Raw genomic sequence first — 25204 nt, forward strand, 5'->3', positions numbered from 1 at the left:
AATACTCACCCTGCCAAGTTTCCTGTCATTGCTTCTCATAAAATGTAGTATCTTCCCAGGTTCCTTCTATCATTTTCTCCGTCTAACCAAATAACATGTTCAGTGAAAATATTATAAGATATAATAAAAACCTGCTACTTAAATTGGCTAACAATTCCTACAAACGATTAGCTTGTTAAATTGGAAGTAAATATGGTTAATTGGCTTGTGTGCTGTCTCAATCTAATGTCTGCACCAACCATGAGTTATTAAATAGCAACTTCCACTCTTAATGAAATAGTAAGTAAGCTTTGTTATGATAGTGACACCCACGATGATTTCTCTAGCTAGTTTCTGCTGTATTCCATATTTCCATTCCACTACTAAGTGCAAAGCATAAGCAAGAGCAATTGCTTGTTCTTTTCATGTCGATACTAGTACCCAGGCAATTACTTTTCCTACCCCCTACAATTTGAAAAAGAAAAAAGGAATCTGCAGGTACAAGGGACACGTATATAGTAGAACACAAATAAAGTTGCTTATTGGGCTGTTTGGTTTACTTGTATACATACATACACCTTATAAGTTGCATTGGCATTACATATTTCACTTGTGGATACTATGATTCAAATTGTGACTGAATTAGTGGATGGACCCTCTTTGTTGTACTTGGTTTGATTACATTGGCTGATTGTTTCCAAACACGTACGTGGTGGAGACCGGTTTGATGAACGGAGACAATGGGATTATGAGCTTTGCACGTATGATGGACCTTTAGACAGCAATAATGATCTCTAGTCTTCTTTTGCACTAACTAATTTAAGTGGTTTGTTATAATGTTACCCATGGGTGGAAAATATCAAAATAATGCTATAGCATCTTCATTGCCAAAAAAATAGGGTTTCTTTTTCGGTGATGCAAATGGAAGGAAAGGAGTATGAAACAAGTAAACACAAAACTTGAGTCTAAAAATAATGGATATATGATTAACATACATGTGTTAGCGGCGGTTTTACATTCGCTAAACTATAAGTGTAACAAAAAAAATATAACAACGGTAGTTTTAGATCGTTATAAAACTTGTTTGTTAAGTTTTTGACATTGTCAGACATATATATATATATGCTAAGTTTTTTTAACACTTCACGTCATTCAGATGTATTATCAACCATGGTCTACGTATAAGCACTGTAAGGAAAAGTAAATATGAAACTTGACTATGAAACCTAACCTTACTTAAGAATAATCAACCATGTATTATTTGGAGTAGCACTGAAATAAAATTGATTTCAATAAAAAAAATGATTTATTTTATACATTAATAAGAAATTGAACACTTTTGCTGCATCATGTTAGAAGGAACAAGCAAATTACAATAGGCTTTTTAGTGCTTGGTGGACAAAAAGAGGAGGCCCAAATGGACGGGCTGGATTAAGAAACACCTACTCCAATGGAATTGGCGTTTGGATGCCTCCTTCTGAATGGGTGATTTACACTTGCCCAGCAAACCAAGCATGCCGACAAAAATTCTGTTATAGTTGGAAACTTGGAATAGTTTTGCCAATAATTATTTGTCCACACCTCTAAATTGAGGTGGAAAGAGGTGGAGGAGGAGAGAGAGATAGGAAGAAAAGAAAAAGTAAGAGAGAGAAAGTATAAGATGTGATAGATGATAAGAGGAGAGAGATAGAAATAAAAATAGGTGGAAATGAAGTGTATAAATAATGAGGTGTGTATATATCATTACTCTAGTTTTGCACACTGAATTTATATAAAAAAGTATTTTAGATGTGACTGATGCTCAGAATAAAATTTAATAAAACACCAGTCACACTTTGATATTGATATAATAGCCATTAAAATATAACCTTTTTGAAAGTATGGTAATGTCTAAACTGGAGGCAAATGGAATTAAATGCAGGGAACTCTTGTTACTAGGGAGTGTTGCCGACAACTTGCTGGATTGTGAAGATTTAGTGGGTTTTGGGTATTTTTTATTGGGCTTCTCTTGAAGATCTAATCTTGATTTTAGAGAATTTGTACTCTTTTTCCTTCATGGATTTTCTCAATCGGGTTTTTCCTATTAAGGTTTTAATGAGGCTTGTTCTCAAAGATATTTTTTCAAGGGGAGGTGGGGTTGTTTTAGTAGTAGACGGATCCTTTGTCTACTATCCTTTTCTTGTTGTTGTTTTTAAATTTTCTTTTATCCTCTCTACTATTTGTATTGGGTTGAAGTACCCCTTGTACTTCACTTCAATATATTTCTAATTGCCTATAAATAAAAACGGTAGTGTCTGAACATCTACTTTTTGTGGCGGTTTCAAACCGCTCTGAAACCGCCACAAAATGAAAAACGTGCAAAAAAAAGTGTTTTGTGGCGGTTTAAACCACCACAAACATAAGTGTCTAAGTATTTACTATTGTGGAGTGATGCACCAATCATTTTTGTTTTAAATTACACTTGTCTGAATGCATTCGAATTTGGTTCCAAACATATTCTTAGATTAATTAAGATAAATTAAATTCAACTAATATTTAAACACAAATTGCAGTGAAATTTGATGAATACTTTTGCGTGTTAGAAATGTTTGTTATCTTCTATAATTCATATTTTAAGATGAATTGATTTGTCCTAAACGCGTCCAAATTAAGTTTAGTTACAAGTTGTGATGATACTTATCAACGAAACACTGAGTGGAATGACGTAGTTGGTGCGTACTAAGTGCGTTACAACCAAACGTGGCTGCTGCTAGATATTTAGGATGTGTCTTGAATGTGAACTCTAGTTGTTTAAGCTATAAATTTCTTTATCTATTTAGTATATTTACTTACTCAATAATATTTTTTTTAAACAAATGTCATATCTCATTCAAAAAGTAATTGTATGTTTCTCCTAACAAATATTTTTTTTGGGATTGAAACTTATACTCTCATTCTTATATACTTTCATTCTTACAGAAGTTAGGTCGCTTAATTACCACTAATTTAATGACTTATAACTATTTTAATTGTGCATTGCTGAAATGAAAAAATAACATGGATCAATGGTTAGAATGATTTTGGATAGAGTTGATTTTAATAAAGTTAATTATGGTTAAAATGAGTTGTAAAGTTAGATAATGAACTAGTCAGGGGCTACCCAGTTGTAAAGATAGATATTTTGGATAGAGTGGATATTTGGACCCAAGTCTCGAGCTTGTGCTATAAATATGACTCCCATTACACTTGTTTCATACATGCTTTAGTTTCTTGCATTTATCTATCGCACTTAATTCAATACTTGGTGCATTTCTCTCCTCTTTGGCTTGAGAAATTTTCATTTAACATGGAATTACTTAATTTTAAGCACCAGCTTGGCCTTATTTGTGTCATGCTGCTCTTACCTGTCCTGTGCACCTCTCAGGACACATTTACATGCTCCAGAGCAACCTATTATGGTAGCCCAGATTGCTATGGAAATCCAAGTATGTGAGCCTCCTCTTCTTCTATCCATATATACTTGCACTTTTCTATATAGTGTGTGCCAAGCACATGTATTGTTCTATAGTCACACTCTCACACACACTTATATTTAAAAAAAAAAAAATCAGCACAATTTTTAATAAGGGAGAGATTAAAAAGTGTGCGTGAGAATGTGTTTCAAAAAAATGAGTAGCGTACATTATGGGCAAACCCAGACATTCCACTACGTAGCACATGGTATAATTAAAGTAGATTTTGGGCGTTTTTTGAGCAGCAATTTTAGAATTCATTATAATGTAAGAAAAACTGATCCAAACATACTTATACCATTGGTTAATGATACATGTTTTAGGGGGAGCTTGTGGTTTTGGCGAATACGGAAAGATAGTAAATGACGGCAATGTCGCAGGTGTATCCTGGCTATGGAAGAATGGTTCTGGCTGTGGTGCTTGCTACCAGGTAAGTGTGTCTTTAGAACAACATTGAACATATAATCCTACACACATAAAAGCGTATTTGTATTTTTGTTAGTGCACATTTCAAGACAATTTGAACATACTTTTGGTCAATTAACACCTCATGTGTCATTGGACTAAATGTGTTTTTCGTCAATTTGAACGTAAATACATACACATATTTAGTCGCGTGTCCATGACATTTAGTCTCTAATTAAAAGAAACATGAACAAAATAGTTTAAGAATTAGTTAACAACGGTAATCTCTTTCCTTTCCTTTGATGATTGACAATAATTAACATTTCATAAAAAAATGATGATGAATATGATCAGGTTAGGTGCAAAATACCACAATTCTGTGATGATTATGGAGCATACGTAGTGGTGACAGATTTTGGTGTTGGAGACAGAACAGACTTTGTGATGAGTCCACGTGGCTATTCAAGACTGGGAAAAAATGCAGATGCATCTGCAGAGCTTTTCAAATATGGTGTTGTGGATGTGGAATACAAGAGGGTCCCCTGCAGATACAATGGCTATAACATCTTGTTGAAGGTCCATGAACGCAGCAACAACCCTCACTACTTAGCTATTCTCATTATTTACATTGGTGGAACAAACGACATAACTGCTGTCGATTTGTGGCAGGTACACATCTATTTCTTGATTTCAATCTAATAAGAGAATTGGAGAAATGATTTGCATAAGCATTTGTGCTATAAGATAAATTCAAATAAGTTCTTCTAAACGGAGTGAAAGAAGTTATAAAAGTGAAATAATTGTACCACAAACTTTTCTATGCATACTTATGCTAATGTTTATATATGATTACTTTATTTGAAACTGAATTGGGTTCTTGAAAATGGTAATCTAATGTAACAGGAAGACTGCAAAGATTGGAGACCAATGCGCAGGGCTTTTGGGGCGGTGTTTGATGCTGAGAATCCTCCAAGAGGTGACATCAAATTGAGGTTCCAAGTGAGAGGGAGTGCAGGGTTGAATTGGGTAGAGTCCAAGAATGTTATTTCTAGTGATTGGAATGCAGGGGCTGTTTATGACTCAGAGATTCAACTTGATTAAAAAGAAAAGCCACTTTCAGAAGATCCCAGGAAAAGAAGATATAGATAGATAGGGACTAGATGAGTGACTAGTAACTTATTGTTTCTGGTTTGTGTCATCCTAATAATGTTTGTGTAGTGGGTATTGATGGAGTGCTTTTCATATGAATCATCATGGAATATGAATAAATATAAATAAAATGTAACTTTTTCTTTTCTCCCCTGTTGGTATTTGGGTACCAATGTCATAAGAAATTCCTGGAACCTTGGTATTGCTAGAATTATATTGGTAACAATGTCATAAGAAATTCCTGGAACCTTGGTATTGCTAGAATTATATTGATATATCTAATATCATGCATTATGGCAATTGGAAAAGTACTGTACTTCACAGGGTCACTTAATATCAAATTAATGCCTTTAGTAAGCCAATGAAAGCCATCGTTAGTTCATACCTAACAACCTGATATCGATACTAGCTGGAATGCTATGATGATGAATTAGTAAAAAGAGAATTAAATCAACAACTCTAACTTTACCGTAAAAAAAAAAACTCTAACTTTATCACTCTCCCTAGAGGTTTAAAGTACTGTCTCACTTGTTAAAAAACAAAAATTAATAAATTTAAAGGGTCAATGACTATACTTTTAAGGACCATATTTACTTCATATCAACTCAACAAAACTTAAATTATAGGATAGTATATAGTTAGAGCTTGATCCCTCCAAAGGGAAAAAAATACCTCTGAAATTCATTGCATGAAAGCAACCCCCCCCCCCCCCCCCCAAAAAAAATCTTCTATTCCATCTCATTTCGACCCATTTTTTTTTTCTTATCACATCACTCACTAACTCTGTAAGGTGGAGGTGAAATTTGAACATGAACAAATTTTGTTCAAATAATGTGGAGGTGATAACTGAAATTAAACCAAGCGCATGAGCAAAACGAAATGCTTGTAATCCTTAATTTCAAAATTTTCCGGTAAAAATGAAATAAACAGACAAATTATAATCTACAAGTCCTTCACCATAAGTGTTTCCACCTCAATGGGAGGTTCCTCAACTAAAAGTCTAAAACTAAACCACTAATAGATTTAGAGCCTAACTTTGCTAACCAAACAGCTGTAGAATTATAAATATAAATACTCTGAACATGATGAAACTGAACCTCCCAACTCCAGTTGGTAATCACCCTAAGACCATGCTTAACAGCCAGAATTTCAGCAAACAGAGGACAACCAGGGTCATCATTACTCCAAAAGCTTTTGATCCTCCTTTATCATCTTTAAAAACTCCACCCACCTAGCCTGTCCTGTTATTCACTGGATCACAACTTCCATCAACATTGCCTTTAACAAAGTCACTTGGAGGAGGGGACAAACCAAGAGATTGAATGATGCAACAGTTATCCATTTACAAGTAAGCAGCTATCCGTCTAACCTGATAAAATAAAACTGTAGATATTTCCGTCATCTAATTGAATGTAAGTGTAAAAAAAGGAAGATAAAACAAACAAATAATGAAAAATTAAACATTATCTGTTTAAATAGAGAAAACGTAAAAGTTTTACTTTTGGTAATTTGATTAGATAAAATAAAAGAAAAAAGTAATATATGATTACTATTGTTACCACTTTCATACCTAAACAAACATGTATTTTCACATAGGGATGTTCACATAAGGATTTTATGCTTATAGCCTTATAGTCTCCACGACTTCAGGGAACAAAAAAAAAAAGTTTACAGGGTATATTTTCCTTTTCACAGCTCAAACAAATGGGATAACTCATTTTTCATTCATGTTCTTTCCCTCTTTTTATCTTCTGTTTATCTACTCAAACAAACAAGCATAACTAACTAACCCAGAATTATCAGCACTTACTTTTTAATGAAAATTTCCTTAGAATTGAGGCAGCAAAATATCACTGTTCCAAAAGCAGGTCTCAGTACATCCTGCCACTGCATTCTGAAGAACCACAAAAGCAATCCTTCTTTTTTATATTGCCATCGGAATCATAGACCTGGTCTATCTTATAATTATAATCATACGCCAGCTCTTGCAAGGGAGGAATGTTCTCAGCAGCAAAGAACATTATGTGAGGAATCCTCTTGTCATGATGATCATAAAGAACATTCTGGGCATACAGATTCGGGGAGCAACTGTGGTTGATGAATCTCCCCACATTAGCAAACTCTAATGCATCAATGGTGAAGCCACCATCTTTCACAAGTTCAGCAGAACTTATCTGTGAATCTGGCATAAGGGTAGAAAGTCCATCCCAGAGTGTATTGTTGTTGTAGTTATTCCCAATATCAAAAAGATACTCATCATTACCAGTTCTTTGTTCAGCTTCCTTATCTTCAAGAACCTCTCCTATATATTCGCAAATAAAGCTTCCTGAAGGAATGGAATTTAGGGATCTTACACCCCATCCCCTTGTGGGGGTTTTAAAAATTTCAAGTTGGAACTTTATGCCAAGTTGGCTGACTCGGTTATGACAAGTCGAAGGGCACTTGCAGCAAGGTCCACACTCATAGACCAGAGGCTTCGCTTCTACAATAGCCTCATCATGATTGAATGGGATCTCTCCCCCATTTTTTACTACACATGGACATTTCTCCGAGTCAGAACACCCATTAGTACAGTAACATCCTTCAGGAGGAGCGAGATTGCAACCATCGGGATACATCATGCTAGTTATATATGTAAATGGTGGGGGTTTTTCATCATCTATGGTGTTCACAGCACATACGGGAATTCGCTCTTTACCATAAGAAATATCATCAACACATAGACCTTCTCTTGTTTTGAATTTTTTAGATTTTTTCACCTCCTTCAAAGCAAGCTCTGGTTGACCAGAGATTCTTAGCAGGCGAAACCTGTAAACCAGCTTCCCATGTGGCCCCATTTCCTGCCAAGATGAGTCAACTCGATACAGCCCATCATAAACATATGTCCTTCCTTCCGATGATTCATAGCCACGAATCACCCTGACAGGATTCTTTTCCTCAATACTGTTCTTCAGAGCAAGGTTGCCCCGCTCAAGCTTCTGATCCTCAGGTTCTTTATCAGTGCTCATCACATTTCCACCCTGCCCTGTATATGTCAAAACATCTGAATTATCCAGATCATCAGCATAGCCCCCGGATGCAACAATAGCCGTTGCAAGTATCTTACCATTGTGCTTCACATAATCTATACCGCCTTGAATCTGGCGATGAAGGCCAACTATATTAAGCTCCACCCTGAATTTAAATTCATCACCAACTTCAACCCCGGGGACAGATCCCAATATCTTGTCGCCAGTGTTGACATATTTCCCTTTATCCTTAAGGATCTTTGCAGCTTGTAAATCAACCCTCTTAGGAGTATTAGCTCGCTCGTTTGACTTTGCTTCTACTTCATGCAAAAGCTTTCTAGAAACAGCTTGAAACAAGCGCAATGTTTCCCTCACTTTTTGTCGTGTCACATTTGAGTCATTCTCATGACCAACCAAACTGTTATGACCAAAAGGAAAAACATTTACATTCAAACTATGTGATTTTGGGACAATTTGCCAGTCTTCGTCAATTTCATTAGGATCAAAAGAGTCCTTCTTTTCTGAAATTACCAATTGACACCTATCATTAGTAGGGGAACTTCCCTTTTTCTTTTTCAACGCCTTGACAACAGTTTTAGACTTGTCTGGCCGCGCAAAAGAATCAGCTTTCGCTCCCTTGTCTTCATTTGTACCACCAAACAAATTAGATTTGGTGGAAGATCTATCAAAACTCCATGGACATTGTGATGTAGCTATCAAGCCTAGCACTACTTTCCTGTCTGATGATACTGCCAATCTATTTCCATTCAACTTACACTGAGAAGTAGACTTATCCAAAGGCATTGTCTCAAGACTTTGGACTTCAGGGTGAACTATAATTTCAAGCCTTGACGTTCCCTCAACCATCACAGCATCCCTACTTTCCTCCTTATCAGCTGCCTTGGTCTTCATTGAAATCTGGCGATTACTTTCCTCAGGAAGCGCAATGTACTTTCCTCTTTTGTTTTCTGATGGCAAATTAGCATTCCCTTCATAATCAACTTGAACAATGTCCACAAGCTTTCTCTTATGGTATTCATCTGCGGTGTTGTTTTCTTTAACATCAGTGGTTGCCGCTTTTTTCAATAAACTGTCATCTACAGCCAAAACCTGTTGATCCGCTCTATTGTTATTCAAAGAAGAGATCCCCTTCAGACAATAATCCATACTAAGACGGGGAGCATGAGGTCCACAGAAAGGAGGAAACTCTCTGACAGCTGAAACTTTTTTTCGAGGAAGATACCTTTTAGTTCCAGCCTCCCCCATACAAGCACCGGAATAAGCAACATTGATATCAGATGACAATGATTTTGAACAATCAATCATAGGCACCTCACCATTAATCATAGGCGCCTCACCAGCTGCGGAATCATGTTTTACAGATTTTTCTGTTCTTTCTAACTCTGTATCAAAAGTATCCATGCCCACCACTGTCGCGTTTGCAGGTTCATAATTTGATAAATTAGGCTCATCCACTTGAAGAGATGAGACCACAGAATTTTCCTTCATCAAACCACAGTCAATTGCTTGGTCAAGATTCTCAGTGAGAAACGTATCATTTTTTAACTCAGAATGTTGAGTGTCTTTATCACACTTGGATACTCTATCAGTGCCACCCTCTACATGCTCATCATTCTTATCCTCAAGAACTGTATTATTAGCATAATCAGAATCAGCAATATCCACCTTTGAAACTGGAGCGTTTTTTGAAACAAATGGTCCACATTCTTCTGGGAAATCCCGAATGGCAGAAACTTTACGCTGCTTATACCTGGGTCGAGCCAGGAAAGTGCAGTCCCCATTTTCCATCAATGGCTTCCCAAATTTTTCTCCACAATGACCCCTGTTGATTGATGGGGTTATTCCTCTTGATGACTCCAAATTCTTCTCTTTCTCTAAACCCCGACCCCCAACTCAACTCAAATCCCCATACACTGATGAGCCAGCACTCTACTTTTTACTCTGCAAACAGGAAGCTATGCAAGGAATCAGGAAAAGAAAATGAAAAACTATACCAAAAAATTGGAGAACACAAAATAAATGGAAAAATAATAATTACTAGATGTAAAAATGAGACATGAAGAGTTAACATTCGCTAATCAAAGGTGAAATGAACTCTAAGGTTAAAAATGCCTTGAGGCTAGAGATCCAACAAGCACAGTGCTTATTGAAGAAAGGCTTTAACATTAGAAAAACAAGAAAGTGAAGTATTTACATATCACTTGCCTACTCAAACACAACTTTTATAGTAAAAGGAAGAGATTAAGATGTTCAATTTACAAATCCCTTAAACTAGACAGCTGCTAATAGCCCCCAAAGACTGACAACAGGGACGAAAACAAACAAAATTTGAGAGTGCAAGATATAATATTTAAGTGTTCGAATTACATTATACAATATTGAGAAGTTAAGGGAACGTTTCAATTTTAAAGTTTTGGAAGGCAGCATTATACATAGTTTTGCCCCTAACCTTCTGATTATCTTCCCCCCTTAGATGGTTGAAATTTCAGAGGTACTTTTTTTACTATTATAGTTTCAGTTCTTAAGTCATATCTCACACTCACTTGAACAAAAAAGCGCAATCCTCAGGAGCCAAGAGACAATGATGTTCAAATTGGGAATTTAGCTTCTTTAAAGTGAGACAGTCACTTTAGAGGGTAAAATAAGTAATAATAGCCATTGACTTTAAATAATTTTATAGTTTGCTATAAATGTGTAAACGTATTATTACAATATCAATTGAACCAATGAGTATAATTGTTTACTTTATCCTCCAAAATGGCTTCCTTACTTTAGATTAGAGCACCCAAATCCTCAAATTATATATCTCCTTTAAACTGTTCCATATTTAAAAAATAACATCTCACAAAAAAACTCTTTTATTCGGCATTCGGCCTGGAGTCACAGGTCTTATCCACGCAAGAGGCAATCCTGCTCGAATCGAAAAGGATTATAGAAAGTAATTTAATGCAGTTGAATACCAACTTAATGCAGTTGCATACCCAGGGCTCGAACTTGAGACCAATAATAATCAGTGTTGTCAAATAGCGGATATTGCGGCGCTATACCATAGCACTCTGAGGGCGCACCGCCGCACCCCTATCCGCTATTTTCCGTTATTTTCCGCTCTTGAGGGTTTGACATAGCGGATTTTTGGCTTTCCGCGATTAACAACACTGCTAATACCTGATCCACACGCTCAGTGGTAAGATCTCTTTTAAATCACAAGTTAGTTCCTTTTTAACAGGGTATCACGTGAAACAGGAGCAAATGGAAACATTTTGCAAAATACACCTATTCCAAGTTCAAATGAACGATCTAAATAGGGCTCAAACAGAAAGGAGAACTAACATGATGAAAGGAATGTGAAGACATGCAATTACGTTAAGAAAGATTTAAAGCTGAGGAGTAATAGGGGAAATGTTAACATGCCAGCTACCTTGGTGAGATGTGAAATTGAATGATGAGAGTGTCACGTTAGCGATGAGAAACATAGCAATCAGAGAGTGTCGCTTCGAATTCCCATAACATCCTCCAGCAAGCGATATAATATCTGAGGTATTTGCTCGCTATGATGCCTCTCGAATATTCGAACAAAGGAGAGTCATGTTCAGTGCGAATAAGGAAGGCGAAATGGCGAGCTTCGTATAGCGATGTAACTGCAGAGAAACATCAAAACAAAATAAGGTTACCTCAACATTGAAAACTGACATATTAGCACTCTATAAACACCAAGTTTGTATAATATAACTATATACATATAAATGATTAAAAAAATACTCAGAATTCATGACACTCATAATTAACATTAAAAAGTCATAGGCGCATAGTAGTCAATCCCGGATAGCGGCCGGCCCCAAAAGTGGGATAGCACATAGCGGGATGGCCACTATATATAATTAATAGTTTAATACTATATACATATAAATACCAAACAATGTCAAATATTTCCAAAAATTCATAACATTCATAATAGAAATAAAAATCATAAGTCTTGAACTATAACACACAGCTAAAAACCACTCAAAAGCAAGGTAAAGAAATCGGATTTGCAAATATGAATGAAGAATGAAGCTTCATTCTTTCGAGTTTGACCTAAAATGGCCCTGAGAACTGAGAAGTCCTAAAATGCCCCTAAAAAGGTTCCCCAACGATTTAAAACCAAGGGGCTTGAGTCATTTTTCCCTTCATCCATATAGCGCCGCTATTGGCTATTGTGAGGTGCGCCGCGCCGCGCCGCTCCACTACGACACTACAGCTCGCAATTGACTACTATGCATAGGCGTCTTAAATACATCATACGAGTACCATCAAAAGTCAAGGTAACCAAGAGGTTTAAGTGTATTTCCTAACCTAAATTACCTAAAACTAAAAGCATGGAAGTTTAATATCACTTCCTTCTCATCCTCCTCAAACTAGACCATTTTCAGTTTGTTTCAGAAGAACAAACCCTGAAATATCTCCCCGAAATGCCGTAAAATGAACTTTTTGTGGGTTGTTTTTGGGACTTTATCAATTGCCACAAATAGCGGCCAAATAGCGCCGCTATGGCTGCTATTTCCTCTGCTATAGCGGCCAAAACAGATGCTACACTGAACTTCACAGCTACGCAACAACTACTACGCTATAGCCCCACTATAGTGCGCTTATTGACAACCCTGATAATCAATCATTGTTTTTCGAACCAATGACTATAATTATTTACTTTATCCTCTAAAATAGCTTCCTCACTTTAGATTAGAGCAGCCAAATCCTCAAATTATATATCTCCTTTCAACTATTCAATATTTGAAAAATAACATCTCACAAAAAAACTCTTTTCTTTGGCCTGGCATCACAGATATTATCCGCAAGAGGCAATCCTACTCGAATCGAAAAAGATTATAGAAAGGAATTTAATGCAGCTGCATGCCTAGAGCTCGAACTTGAGACCACTAATAATCAGTGTTGTCAACTAGCGGATATTGCGGCACTATAGCTTAGCGCTCTCTGAGGGCGCGCTACTATCCTCATTTACCGCCATTTTTCGTTATTTTCCACTTTGAGGGTTTGACATAATAGCGGAATTTTGTCTTACGGCTATTTTCCGCGACCCGCAATTAACAACACTGCTAATAAGTGATCCACACAAAAATCTCTTTTAAATCACAGAGTTAGTTCCTTTTTAACAGGGTATCACCTGAAACAGGAGCAAATGGATTTTTTTTTTGCAAAATTCACCTCTTCTAAGGCCATGTATGTTCCAAGTACCAAGTACCAACCAAAGACATGTGAAATACATACGAAATTACACATGCATCCAAAATAAATAAAGAAATCCAGCATTCTAGTATATCCAACAAATTAACCATTCAACAATGCTCCCTTATCCTAGTTTGAAGGCATCTAAGAACAGACCCTAGTTTGAAGTAAACGATTTAAGCAGGGAACAACACAAACAAATAGGAGAATTAGCATGATGAAAGGAATCAATGTGAAGACATGCAATCAATTAGGTTAAGAAAGATCGAAAGCTGAAGAATAATAGAAAAAGTGTGTCGACATGGCAGCTACCTTGAAGGATGAGAAACAACAGAGCAATCAGAGAGTGTGATCGTCGCTTCTTGGAACTCCCATGACATGCGATTGCTCGCTGTGAATGATTCGAAGGAGAGTGATGTTGATTGTTGATGTGAACTCCACTGAAGAAATGGCCAGGTTCGTTCGTTTATTCGTATAGGTATAGCGATGTATGTAACTGCCGCAGATCAATACAGAATGAGGTTACTTCAACATTGGAAACTCATGTTTTTATATTACCACTCCATAAAACACCAATTTTCTGTACCGTCAGATATATTATTATTCTTGTATTTGACGGCTCAGATCATGTAAAGTTTTTTTTTTTAAACATATACAATATTATTTTAATCTATTATTAGAGAAAATTAGCATTTTATATTTTACGATGAAAATTATATTTTGATGTCTAAGATGAAAAAAATCTAAAGGAAAATAAAATATTATATGAAAATGATTATTGGCTTTTAAACAAATATTTGGGGAATTTGTGGGCAACATCCTTCGTGATCAGAAGAAGTTGTGGGTTCAGGTGTTATTGCGGAAATATTTACATCTTAATTCTGTACATCTCAATTATGTACATCTTAATTCAGTTATGATGGCAAAGTATAAGGTGGTGAATTCTTAAGACCAGAGGGTATTATGAAGGCGAGAGAGTACTGTACCCTTAGATTCATACATTTGGGGGTAGGAGGAGGTCCGTCTTTATGGTATGTTGATGGTTAGGAGCGGGTCGCTTATGTGATCATGTTCCTTTTGGTAATATTACATTACAGAGACGACAAGAGTGGTTGATTTATGGGGCAATGATGATTGATTTACAAAAAGGAATAATGATAATTGGACTAGGATATTTGGACGAAATTCAGCATATTGATATTATGAGACCCGAATATTATAAAAACCTCAATTCAAGCAAATCCTTATTTTTCAAAACAAAGTCATAGTGTCATACAACACACAAACTTACCAAACACATGATTTTTCAACAAATAAAAAACTCCCAAAGAGACAAGTGGGTTCGACCATCCTCTTTGGACCTTCAACAAGTTTTGTCTCAATTGCAAGAGTTTTCAATATCTAACAAAATCCTTCTTAATTGAAAGAGTTTTCAATATCTCATTACTTTTCATTAAAATCTCAACTTTCATAGGAAAACTTAAGAACAATTTTCCAAAAAGAGTTGGAAAAGATGGAAGAGAACTAAAGAAATAACTCAAGAGACAAGAATAAGCACTAATCTAGTGCTTTGAAAGAATGAGAGAAAAGAGAATTTCTCCATAATGAGAAAAGAGTGCGTCGACCAAGAGAGAGATTTCATCAAAACTATTTTCTGACTTACCTAACTCTGGGCCCCACATCATACTCGACCAAGCCCAAATATCAAATAGATAATATTATGTTTGAATCTAACTAATAAGTATCTCCTTTGACCAAAAAAAAAAAAACTAATAAGTATCTTATTTTTAGAATAATCTGATTGTGTTTGAGCTGTTTCTTTAAAATTATTTAATTAATTCAATATACTCAAAGATCATGTATTTAAAATAAATAAAGTAAATTCAATCTTAAATCTCTAACATATTTCTTCCATAAAAAAAAATCTCTAACATATCTCAACTAACTGAATCTCTCAACCTTTTTTTTCGGTTTTTAAATCTCTCAATTTAAAATCAAATTTATCTTACCTCTTAATTAATAAAATTCAAATCCTAACGATTCACAAAATATCAAAAAAAATCAACAAATATCTTAATTCAAAAATTAAACAAATATTTCCTCAGGAACATTCCTATAACTCACGCCCCACACACCTCATCAAGCCCCACACACCTCATCAAGGTGTGGTCCACAAAATTCTGTCACGTCAACAATATTTTGTCATGTCACATATATTTTATAATAGTATTTTATCAAGAAAACCTTCGTAGTATTAATATAGTAATATTACTGTTAAAATTCACATAATTTCATGCACCAACATGATAATGAAAACAAAAATTAAAAATATTTATAAAATATCAGGGTCTTACAAATATTCCAAGAAAGCTACATAGGGAGGATAATCTACACCGGAAAGTTGTTAATGGTAGGTGTTAGCTCAACCTGTGTTTCGGAATTGTTAGTTAGTATTGGCGGACAAACACTATTCTTTGAGTTAGATATATGTTGGGTTGGGGATGATGCATCCCTATTGTAGTACTGTGCATGTCTCTCTATAGTGGCTTTTTGTTAGAAAAATAATTTAAAATCATTCATATGATCCTTACCCAAGCTTTTGAGAAAATTGGTTACTTGCCATGGTATCAGAGCCTTTGTGATCAAACGGCTTGTGGTTACTTGACATATTATCTATCATGATATCAGCACAACCATAAAATGCAGACCAAACAGTATCACGAACAGGTAGAATGTTGCCTTCAAAAGATGTCTTGTTGCCTCCAATATTAGTATAGAATGAGTTGCTTATAATTGAGCAAAATGTTTGGTTTCCGGGCTGCAAAATACAAATTTCTCTTGAATGAGGTCAAAGGAACCAACGGTTACATGAGTCGACCAACATAGGTAGCTCGCGGATATTGTCGTTGCAGCTGGGGCCATTGAACAAAAAGTTGATCAGCGATCCGCAACTTGTACAGGAGCAGGCCACTCAAGGAGAGCCTTCTCACTCTCGCAATACTCTCAATGTAGAAAACTGATGACCATCTGATTCCCAGCACCTATTGTAGACGTTTAAACGCACTTCAGTAATATCATAAATTGTCCAATGGATCGGACTAAACAAATTAAGGAAACAATAACAGAGTAATGATGGGAATATGAACCTTAAATATAAATGCAATTGCACATAGGGGAATGCAAGTTCCAGGTCCATTGCAAAGTATCTGGATAGTAGCAATAAGAATTACTCAAATTGTAAGCTAAACATAGATAAATAATAGAACTAATTAAGGAGACTTAGTAGTTAGTACCACTTGAGGTTTAATTTCAATCATCAGCCGCCGTGCATGCACCATTGCAACTAAAGTAGTCCAAACCGACGTTATATATGATTGACCAACTTCCCTACTTCGAGATATCTTCATGTAATATACATTATCAGTAAAATTTGTTCCATTCTGCAGAAAAAAACCATTTCTGATTAGAATTTGTAACTCATTGACACCCCTTAGAAGTAAATTTCAGAGCAGATTGAACTCTTGCAAAAAATTCACATTTTGAACCTATACCAATAGAAGAAAATAGAAAACAGAATGTTAGAGTTGTGTGTGTATTTGGAAAAAGTTCAAGATCTGTGGTAGCAACACATTCGGGCCATCCGTTCTACACTTCACCAGGCACAAAAGAGCCAGCCACAGACCCAAATGGCTGGACATTTATATTTGAATTTGTTCATGCAGTTTATTTGAATTTGTTCCTGTTAATTTTACCTGCTTCTAGATTATTCCTTATGAGGGGGTGTTACCACTTGTATGACATCCCTAATTGTACGAAACTAATTCTCTGTATAAGAAACAGAATCAGAAAATGAAAATAGCAGGAAAAAACTAGCAATTGCTCACCAAATGTAGTCGTCTTTGAGTTCTGCTTATCTTTTTTAGCTCTTTTCCATTGTGGAATACTTTGCTTGTACCAATCTGCAAATCAGACAGAATGACAGAAATCAGTGAAGAAAATGTGGCACCATACACTAGGTTGAATTTATAATTAAGTATGAGTTAACTCTAATTCTTCTCAACCAAATACACTGCACTTCAGCCAATATTTACCCCCAAACAAAGAGTTCCATGGAATCTCATCTTTAATTTCCTTATCATCATCAAAACCCAATATAAGACATAAACCACGGAACATCTATTGTTAAGTCACTAAAACAAACAATTAATATTTAACCCATATATTACAACAAAGATGCACCAAGCAACCAACTAAAAAAAAAGGGCACAAAAAAAAACAAAATTAATTAAATAGAAAAAGGTACTTATAAAGTCAAGCAAATTATCAACCTCCAACTCTTGAGCTTTTTCAAGACTCATATTATCAGTAGCAGCAGCAACGTAGAATCTTGGACTAAACCTTTCTCTCTGTAATGCTTTCAATAGATTAAGCATCTCAGCAGTGTGACCGCCTACAAAAGAGTAAAAGTATGTTTGGATAAACAATTTATTTGAGCACATATGACAAAGCGCTTTATGCGATAAAGCGCTTATTCACAAGCTAATAAGAAATTTATTGAAATATAACGTAAGCTCTTATTCATAAGCTAATCTCATCAGAATCTCACCAGATTATGAAAATAAGCTAAAAACAGTTATATGTAGATCATAAGCTATTTACATAAGTTATTCCAAACACTTACATAATCGATTATGCTATAAAATAAGCTCAAATAAGCTATTCCAAATCGGGCCTAAAACTAAATTGTAGAATTGTTAATAAAATGTTATGATATAGATGGAAAAGAAGGAAAAGCAAAGCTCAAACCTGATCCTAAAACGATAAGGGTTGTAACAGGTTTTGAAGCTCTTTGGGTCAATGGCTTGCCGCTACAATACATGACATAAAGGACACGAACCAAGAACAAGGTGACAGCCAAAATGCCCAAAATTGCAGTTGAAATGGCAACAATTGAAGATAAACAAGAGAAGCTGCAGCTATTGTCACTTTCCATAGCTTCAAGCTTTCAGTTACAGGAGCTACATGGAAAATTTCACAATAAACATTACATTATCAACCTCTTCAAATCTCATACACGCAAAAATTAACGATCCGAAAATGAGGGAAAGGTTACCTCCGGTGTGATTTGAAATCGGAGGATGAGTCCGGCGAGCGGTTTCCGTCGGAGCGTGGCGGTTACGGTAAGAAACGGTGATCATCACAGTGCATCGCTTCCTATAACATCCTCTAATGAGGATTGAAAATGAATAAGCTTTTGTATTTATTTATGACATTAAAAATTATTTTAGAAAATGAAATATTTAATATGATATATTGATAACCTTTGAATTTATTTATTGTTTTGAAAAGTATTTGATGTTGGTAATGAAAATTTTATATGGTTGAATAACATTCAACTTAATAATTTGGGATTCGGATCAATCAGTGGTTGTAGCAGTGAATTTTTTGAAGCAAAGGGATTGAAAAATGTAGAGAAAGTTTTGAACTTTGAGACGATTCAGTGTCTGTGAATTTCAAGAGAGTGAAGGTGGTGTTGTGGTAGGGTCGTAGGGATAAGTGAAAAACCCTGCTTTTGTTGTCCTTCAATGTGGTCGCAAGCATAGGAATTGAAGAGAGGAGAAAATATAAAATTTACTTTTTATAGAAAAGACAAAATAATCAAAATTCTTTTTTTTATGCTTTGAAAAATAAAACGAGAGAGTAAAAAAATTAAAAGATCAATTTTTTTTTTATTTGATTCAAAATAAAATATTAGTGTATGGGCTCGGGAAGGTCATGTCAAAGTGATTGATCTCACCGATGACTATTTTATGGTAGGTTTGTTACTGAAAAAAGACTATCAGTTGACCTTATTTGAGGGGCCATGGATGATCGCTAACCACTACCTTATGGTTCAACGGTAGAGACTCGTGTTCAAAGCTGAGAACAGTTAGGTACACAAAGTGGATGTTTGGATTAGGCTTCCTTAATTGCTTATGGGGCTTTATAAACACACATTCCTATGGAGACTTAATTCCCTACTAGACACTCTAATGAAGGTGGATACTCACACTTCCATTCACTCCTTAAAAAAAATTGGCTACAATTTGTGTTGATTGACCTACCTACATGGTTCTTGGTGAAGAATTTAATCTAGAATATGACGGTTTGCATTTCATCTACTTTGCTTGCGAAAGGTATGACCACAAGAGTGAGAATTGTCTTGAGAGTGTGATTTTGGACTAAGAAAAATATACTAATGATGGTTACATCACTAGTTGTTGCTTGAGATGAGTCTATGTTTCAAGATGACCAAATTGCCAAGGGGGGAAGTAATTCTTGAGGATTTGAGCCACGGATGATGACAAAAAAAAATGACTAGGAGAAAATAAGTGATTCGGATTCCTACTTTTACTTGTAGTTATTTGGATGTTTGGTTTCAATTCTAGATGAAATAGACGTGAATTTGTCTTTTCAAAAGCAACTATTTATTGCTTCAATATGACGTGTATCTCTACTAAACGTAGATTCACTTGTATTTTCCAAACTTAAGATAAAATGATCCTTTAGAATCTGATGCTGTGGTTGTGGGGTGTCACATACTTTGAAGAATAACTTGTGATTCAAGAATAACACAAATGCATAATTCCCTTATCTACTTTCCATCAAATGATCAAAATTTGAAGACGTGAACGAACTATGGGATGACTGTTTTTGGTAAACACCTTAACTGCAGAAGGTGTTCTTCCTTTCAATGCAACAAATTCCAAAATCAATGAATTCTGAACTTGTTTTTCCTTGTTTTGCACCAGTTACATTGCCTCAGATTTCAAACACAGTCCAAAAAGAATTAAAACCAACAAAGGAGTGAAGGAAAAAAAAAAACATATACGTGAGAAATCATTATAATTTTCCACAGCTTTCAGTTCTAAATGTTCTATGCAACAGGATTACTTGTACTGTGGAATTCATACATTTCCAAAATATTAAGCAGACCACACAATTAGTTTATATTGGCCAGCAAATCTTCCTTCTATGCATATTAATCTGCAAATATCATTCTTCGCAGGCGAAACTTGTAAACCAGCTTCCCATGTGGCCCAACATCCTGCCAGTATGACTCAACTTGATACAATCCATCATAAACATATCTCTTGCATTTTCCATCTGATGATTCAGAGCCACGTATCACTCTAACAGGATTCTTTTCCTCACTACTGTTCTTCAAAGCAAGATTTCCCCGCTCAAGCTTCTGATCTTCAGGTTCTTTACCAGCGCTCATCACATTTCCACCCTGCCCTGTATATGTCAAAACATCTGAATCATCCATATCATCAGCATAACCCCCCGATGCAACAATAGATGTTGCAAGTACTTTACCATTGTGCTTCACATAATCTATGCCACCTTGAGTCTGGCGATGAAGGCCAACTATATTAAGCTCCACCCTATATTGAAATTCATCACCAACTTCAACCCCGGGGACAGATCCCAAGATCTGCTTGCCTGTGTTGACATATTTCCCTTTCTCCTTAAGAATCTTCGCAGCTTGTTGATCAACCCTCTTTGAAGTATTAGCTCGCTCATTTGACTTCTCTTCCACTTCATCCAAAAGCTTTCTACAAGCAGCTTTAAACAAGCGCAATGCTTCCTTCACTTTATTTCGTGTCACATTTGAGTCATTCTCATGATCACCCAGATTATGTGATTTTGGGACAATATGGAAGTCTTCATCATTTTCATTAGGGTCAAGAGAATCCTTCTTTTCCCAAATTACTAATTGACCCCTATCATTAGAAGGGGCACTTCCCTTTTTCTTTTTCAGCGGCTTCTGCACCGAATGATTCAGAGCATTTTGAATCTTGACAACAGTTTTAGACCTGTCTGGCCCTGAAAGTAAATCGGCTTTTCTTCCCTTGATTTCATTTGTACCACCAAACAAATTAGATTTGGAGGAAAATTCATCAAAACTCCACGGACATTCTGATTGAGCTGGCAAGCCTAGCACTACTTTCCTGTCATATGAGATTGCTAATCTACTATTATCTCCTTTCAACTTATAATGAACTAGCCCTGATGTTCCATCAACCTTTACAGCATCCCTACTTTCCTCCTTAACAACTGCCTTGGTCTCTATTGAAACCTGATCATGATTACTATTCTCAGGAAGTGCAATGTGCTTTCCTCTTTTGTTTTCTGATGGCAATTTAGCATTCCCTTCAAAATCCGCTTGAACATTGTCTGCAAGTTTTCTCTTACTGTATTCATCTTGAATGTTGCTTTCTTTTACATCATTGGCTGCTGTTTTTTTTAATGGACTGTCATCTACAGCCAAAACCTGTTGACCCGCTCTCTTGTTATTCAAAGAAGAGATCCTCTTGCGACATTCATCCTTACTAAGACGGGGAGCATGACGTCCACATAAAGGAGGAAACTCTCTGACAGCTGAAACTTTTTTCCGAGGAAGATACCTTCTAGTTCCAGCCTTCCCCATACAAGCACCAGAACAAGAAACATTGATATCAGATGACAATGGTTTTGAACCATCAATCATAGGCACCTCACCTGCTGTGGAATCATGTTTTACAGATTTCTCTGTTCTTGCAAACTCTGTGTCTGAAGTTTCCATGCCCACCAATGGCACGTTTCCAGGTTCATCATTTGATAAAGTAGGCTCATCCAGTTGAAGAGATGAGACCACAGAATTTTCCTTCTTCAAACCACAGTCAATTGTTTGATCAAGATTCTCAGTAAGAAACGCATCATTTTTCGACTCAGAATGTTGAGTGTCTTTTTCACACTTGGAATTTTTATCAGTGCCACCCTCTAAATGTTCATCAGTCTTATCCTCAACAGTTGTATTATTAGCACAATCTGAATCAGTAATATCAACCTTTAAAACTGGATCGTTCCTTGAAGCAAATGGTATACATCCTTCAGGGAAATCACGAACCGCAGAAACTTTACGCCGCTTATACATGGGTCGAGCAAGGATAGTGCAGTCCCCATTTCCCATCAATGGCTTCCCAAATTTTTCTTCACAATGACCACAATTGATTGATGAGGTCAGTCTACTTGAAGACTCCGAATTCCTCTCTTTCTCCAAACCCCCACCCCTATACTCAACTCAGATCCACATACACTGATGATCCCGCACTCTTCTTTTTACTCTGCAAACAGGAAGCCATCCAAGGAAACAGGAAAATAAAATGAAAAACTAAACAAAAAATTGGAGACCAAAAAATAAATGGAAAACATATTACTAGAGGTGAAAACGAGAAATAAAAAGATAAACATTTACTAATCAAAGGTGAAATGAACTTTAAGGGTAAAAACGCCTTGAGGCTAGCTATGTCAAAAAGCACAAGCCTTATTGAAGAAAGGCATTAACATTAGAAAAAGAAGACAGTGAAATATCCTCATATAAATTGACTAGTAAGTAGTAACTATTCAAACACAAATTTTATAGTAAATGTAAGAGATTAAGATGCTCAATCTACAAATCCTAAACTAGCAGCTGCTAATAGCCCCAGAGACAGGGAACAGGGACAGAAACAAACAAGAGTTGGACAGTGCAAGATATAAGGTCATATACTACCACCCAAATATATACACATAGTCAGTCACATACAAATTACCCATCCAAAATAAATAAAGAAATCTAGCATTCTAGTATATCCAACAAATTTACAATTCCAAAAATTTTCAACACTGATTTTATTAGTTGTTTCAAGATTGTTATGATACAATGGTCCCTTGTCCTGTTTCCTATCTTCCACATATAATTAATCATTCAAAGGCATCTAATAACAGACCATAGTTTCAGCTGAACGATCTAAATTGGGCACAAACATAAAGGAAAACTAACATGATGAAAGGAATGTGAAAACATGCAATTAGGTTAAGAAAGATTTAAATTCAGGAATCAAAAGGGGAAATGGTCACATGGCAGCTACCTCGAGTGCGATGTGAAATTGAAGGATGAGTGTAGTAGATTGCTTCGCTGTGAGGGGCTGTGGAAGATTCGAACGGAGAAGAAGGAGAGTGATGTACAGTGAGAATAGAGAAGAAGAGGAAAAGACGAGGTTCAGATACAAAGCGAAACGTCACAGACAGAATGAATAACCTCAGCACACCGCACCTTAGAAAACTGACACATGATGTTGTTTGTGTCTGAAAAAATGGAAGGGAAGGAGACTAATACGGAGGGAAGGACAAAAATTATTTTCTCTATGTTACATTTTTCTAATAATATTTTAACATGTAGTATCATTTATGACACATTAATATGTTAATAGGTCACTTAACAATTTTATCAAATATTTTCCTAACTTTTTTTTTGACGATTATAATATGATAAGATAGAGAATTGGATAATGACAAGATTTGATAAAAGCATGGTAGACTCTTATCTTATTTTGTGTTTGAGGTGGACAGAATAATGATAAGATATGATAAAATTAGTATATATTTACTGCTAATAAATTAATATTTATAAGTGAGTATTCCATTTCACTATTATTGGATAATAATTTTATTTATTTTTATTATAATATAAATAAAAAATAATGTTAACTAAGTGATAATGATAATTTAATTATTTTATGAGTAAATTTAATATTTTCGCAATTAATAAATTAGTTCATTTTTTTAATTAAATTTATGAGTAACTAAATAATTTTCACTTGGAAATAAGAACTAGTAATGATAAATAATAAAATTAGTATATTACTAAAATTAATATTTATATTTATTAATTAATATTATTATAAATTATATAAAATAAGAATATTGAAATAATTGAATTTAAGGATACTAAATAAAAGAATAGAAAATTGTTATCATATCCTGTCAATATAATTATATCTCAGCTCCCCTCAATATAACTTTTACTCGTGATGAACATAATATAATAAGGGACAATATTGCGTTATTCTAACCTGTTGGCGCAACAAATAACAAATTAGAGCAGAATATGATTACATTATCCTATAATGTCTGCTTATCATATTCACCCAACGGGCCCTAATGGTTAAAGTATGTAGAATGCTCTTTATTTATTTATGTTACATGAAGCGGCTTAGCTCCAAGAAGAAAAACTAAACATCAGGTTTGAATGACCAAAATTATGCACAGTTCACTGATCCTGAACTTGATTGATTGTTTGTATCTTCATCTACATCCTTTTGGAATCCCTAGTTGTAATGAGCTGCAATATCTCCAGATACTAAACTATCATGATTATGCTTTCTTTTGAATGATTTCAACCCATTGTTCTTATTTAACGATATGTTTTTTACTCTGAAAACCCTTTGATCCTCAATCATAATGATCCGTTTATGCCCAAGCATGTAAAGGGGTATAATTTGCCAGTGTTCGCTTTCTCTTCCACCGCGATCCACATCCGTTGTATAGTACTGGATGTGCCTGATCCAATGCTCGGTTCTTAAAAATCTTCAAACATAAGGAACTGGCTATTCCTGCTAGAAATTTTGTCTATTTCACTGGTGTCATCCAGTTAGTTTTAAGTGTTTAGGGCCCGTTTGGTAGTCAGGATATGATATGTGAACATGATAGCAAGAAGATATGACAAGATCAGAGTAGGATAGACTCTTCTTATCATATCCTGTGTTTGGGGTGCACATGATAATGACATGATATAATAATGAAAAATGTATCAAATTTTTATTTGAATAAAAAATACATTTAAAAATTGACCATTCTATTAAATTTAATTTTTTATACATTTTCATGAATAAGCCTATATTTTAAAATAACTAAAATTAATTTAAATTTTATTAATTAGCCTATTTTATTGTTTTGAACATAGCCTATATTTAAATAAAATTATGCAATTAACCAATTGGTTTTCACTTAGTTGTGACACGTGATAATTAACAATAAAATTTAACTAAATTGAGAATATTATTATTTCAAAAGTATTTTATATTT

General features: G+C 35.2%; 4 protein-coding genes across 7 annotated transcripts; 1 reads left to right on the plus strand and 3 right to left on the minus strand.

Moving 5' to 3' along the window:
- Window positions 1–3203: 3203 nt before the first annotated feature.
- On the plus strand, window positions 3204–5172 carry LOC130741012 (expansin-like B1). The gene is made up of 4 exons (XM_057593769.1): window positions 3204–3443; window positions 3794–3900; window positions 4230–4544; window positions 4779–5172. Exons 1-4 carry the CDS (start codon window positions 3305–3307, stop codon window positions 4974–4976), a joined length of 759 nt encoding a protein of 252 aa, XP_057449752.1. The 5' UTR covers window positions 3204–3304; the 3' UTR covers window positions 4977–5172.
- Window positions 5173–5890: 718 nt separating this feature from the next.
- Window positions 5891–13817, minus strand: LOC130741013 (histone-lysine N-methyltransferase, H3 lysine-9 specific SUVH6-like). Of its 3 annotated transcripts, none has more exons than XM_057593771.1 (4): window positions 13586–13817; window positions 11472–11691; window positions 6835–9994; window positions 5891–6407 (listed from the first exon to the last, which is right to left on the minus strand). In XM_057593771.1, the coding sequence occupies exon 3, from the start codon at window positions 9839–9841 to the stop codon at window positions 6896–6898; it is 2946 nt and encodes a 981-aa protein (XP_057449754.1). In that variant the 5' UTR covers window positions 9842–9994; window positions 11472–11691; window positions 13586–13817; the 3' UTR covers window positions 5891–6407; window positions 6835–6895. The 3 variants fall into 3 exon arrangements, with proteins under 3 accessions (XP_057449754.1, XP_057449755.1, XP_057449753.1); XM_057593772.1 differs by having other exon boundaries at window positions 5891–6393; window positions 6835–10008; window positions 13586–13804; XM_057593770.1 differs by having other exon boundaries at window positions 6835–10008; window positions 13586–13804.
- Window positions 13818–15583: 1766 nt separating this feature from the next.
- LOC130741015 (uncharacterized) lies at window positions 15584–18547 on the minus strand. 2 transcript variants are annotated; one of them, XM_057593775.1, is made up of 7 exons: window positions 18387–18547; window positions 18080–18291; window positions 17602–17723; window positions 17158–17232; window positions 16570–16713; window positions 16420–16479; window positions 15584–16314 (listed from the first exon to the last, which is right to left on the minus strand). In XM_057593775.1, exons 2-7 carry the CDS (start codon window positions 18264–18266, stop codon window positions 16138–16140), a joined length of 765 nt encoding a protein of 254 aa, XP_057449758.1. In that variant the 5' UTR covers window positions 18267–18291; window positions 18387–18547; the 3' UTR covers window positions 15584–16137. The 2 variants fall into 2 exon arrangements, with proteins under 2 accessions (XP_057449758.1, XP_057449757.1); XM_057593774.1 differs by having other exon boundaries at window positions 16567–16713.
- A 1469-nt stretch (window positions 18548–20016) lies between these two features.
- On the minus strand, window positions 20017–23439 carry LOC130741014 (histone-lysine N-methyltransferase, H3 lysine-9 specific SUVH6-like). The gene is made up of 2 exons (XM_057593773.1): window positions 23209–23439; window positions 20017–22422 (listed from the first exon to the last, which is right to left on the minus strand). The coding sequence occupies exon 2, from the start codon at window positions 22266–22268 to the stop codon at window positions 20295–20297; it is 1974 nt and encodes a 657-aa protein (XP_057449756.1). The 5' UTR covers window positions 22269–22422; window positions 23209–23439; the 3' UTR covers window positions 20017–20294.
- Window positions 23440–25204: the final 1765 nt, after the last annotated feature.

Source organism: Lotus japonicus, chromosome 2 (genome assembly GCF_012489685.1).
Source record: "Lotus japonicus ecotype B-129 chromosome 2, LjGifu_v1.2".
Taxonomy (NCBI): domain Eukaryota; kingdom Viridiplantae; phylum Streptophyta; class Magnoliopsida; order Fabales; family Fabaceae; genus Lotus; species Lotus japonicus.

What these genes read in the sequence shown, in the direction of transcription:
- LOC130741012 (XM_057593769.1), top strand. Translation starts at nt 3,305, where the DNA reads ATGGAATTACTTAATTTTAAGCACCAGCTTGGCCTTATTTGTGTCATG. An exon ending in AGATTGCTATGGAAATCCAA is followed by an intron (nt 3,444 to 3,793) that starts GTATGTGAGCCT and finishes TACATGTTTTAG; the next exon opens with GGGGAGCTTGTGGTTTTGGC. An exon ending in CTGCTGTCGATTTGTGGCAG is followed by an intron (nt 4,545 to 4,778) that starts GTACACATCTAT and finishes CTAATGTAACAG; the next exon opens with GAAGACTGCAAAGATTGGAG.
- LOC130741013 (XM_057593771.1), bottom strand. Translation starts at nt 9,841, where the DNA reads ATGGAAAATGGGGACTGCACTTTCCTGGCTCGACCCAGGTATAAGCAG.
- LOC130741015 (XM_057593774.1), bottom strand. Translation starts at nt 18,266, where the DNA reads ATGGAAAGTGACAATAGCTGCAGCTTCTCTTGTTTATCTTCAATTGTT. An exon ending in TTGAAATTAAACCTCAAGTG is followed by an intron (nt 16,480 to 16,566) that starts GTACTAACTACT and finishes GCTACTATCCAG; the next exon opens with ATACTTTGCAATGGACCTGG. An exon ending in CAATTGCATTTATATTTAAG is followed by an intron (nt 16,315 to 16,419) that starts GTTCATATTCCC and finishes CGTCTACAATAG; the next exon opens with GTGCTGGGAATCAGATGGTC.
- LOC130741014 (XM_057593773.1), bottom strand. Translation starts at nt 22,268, where the DNA reads ATGGGAAATGGGGACTGCACTATCCTTGCTCGACCCATGTATAAGCGG.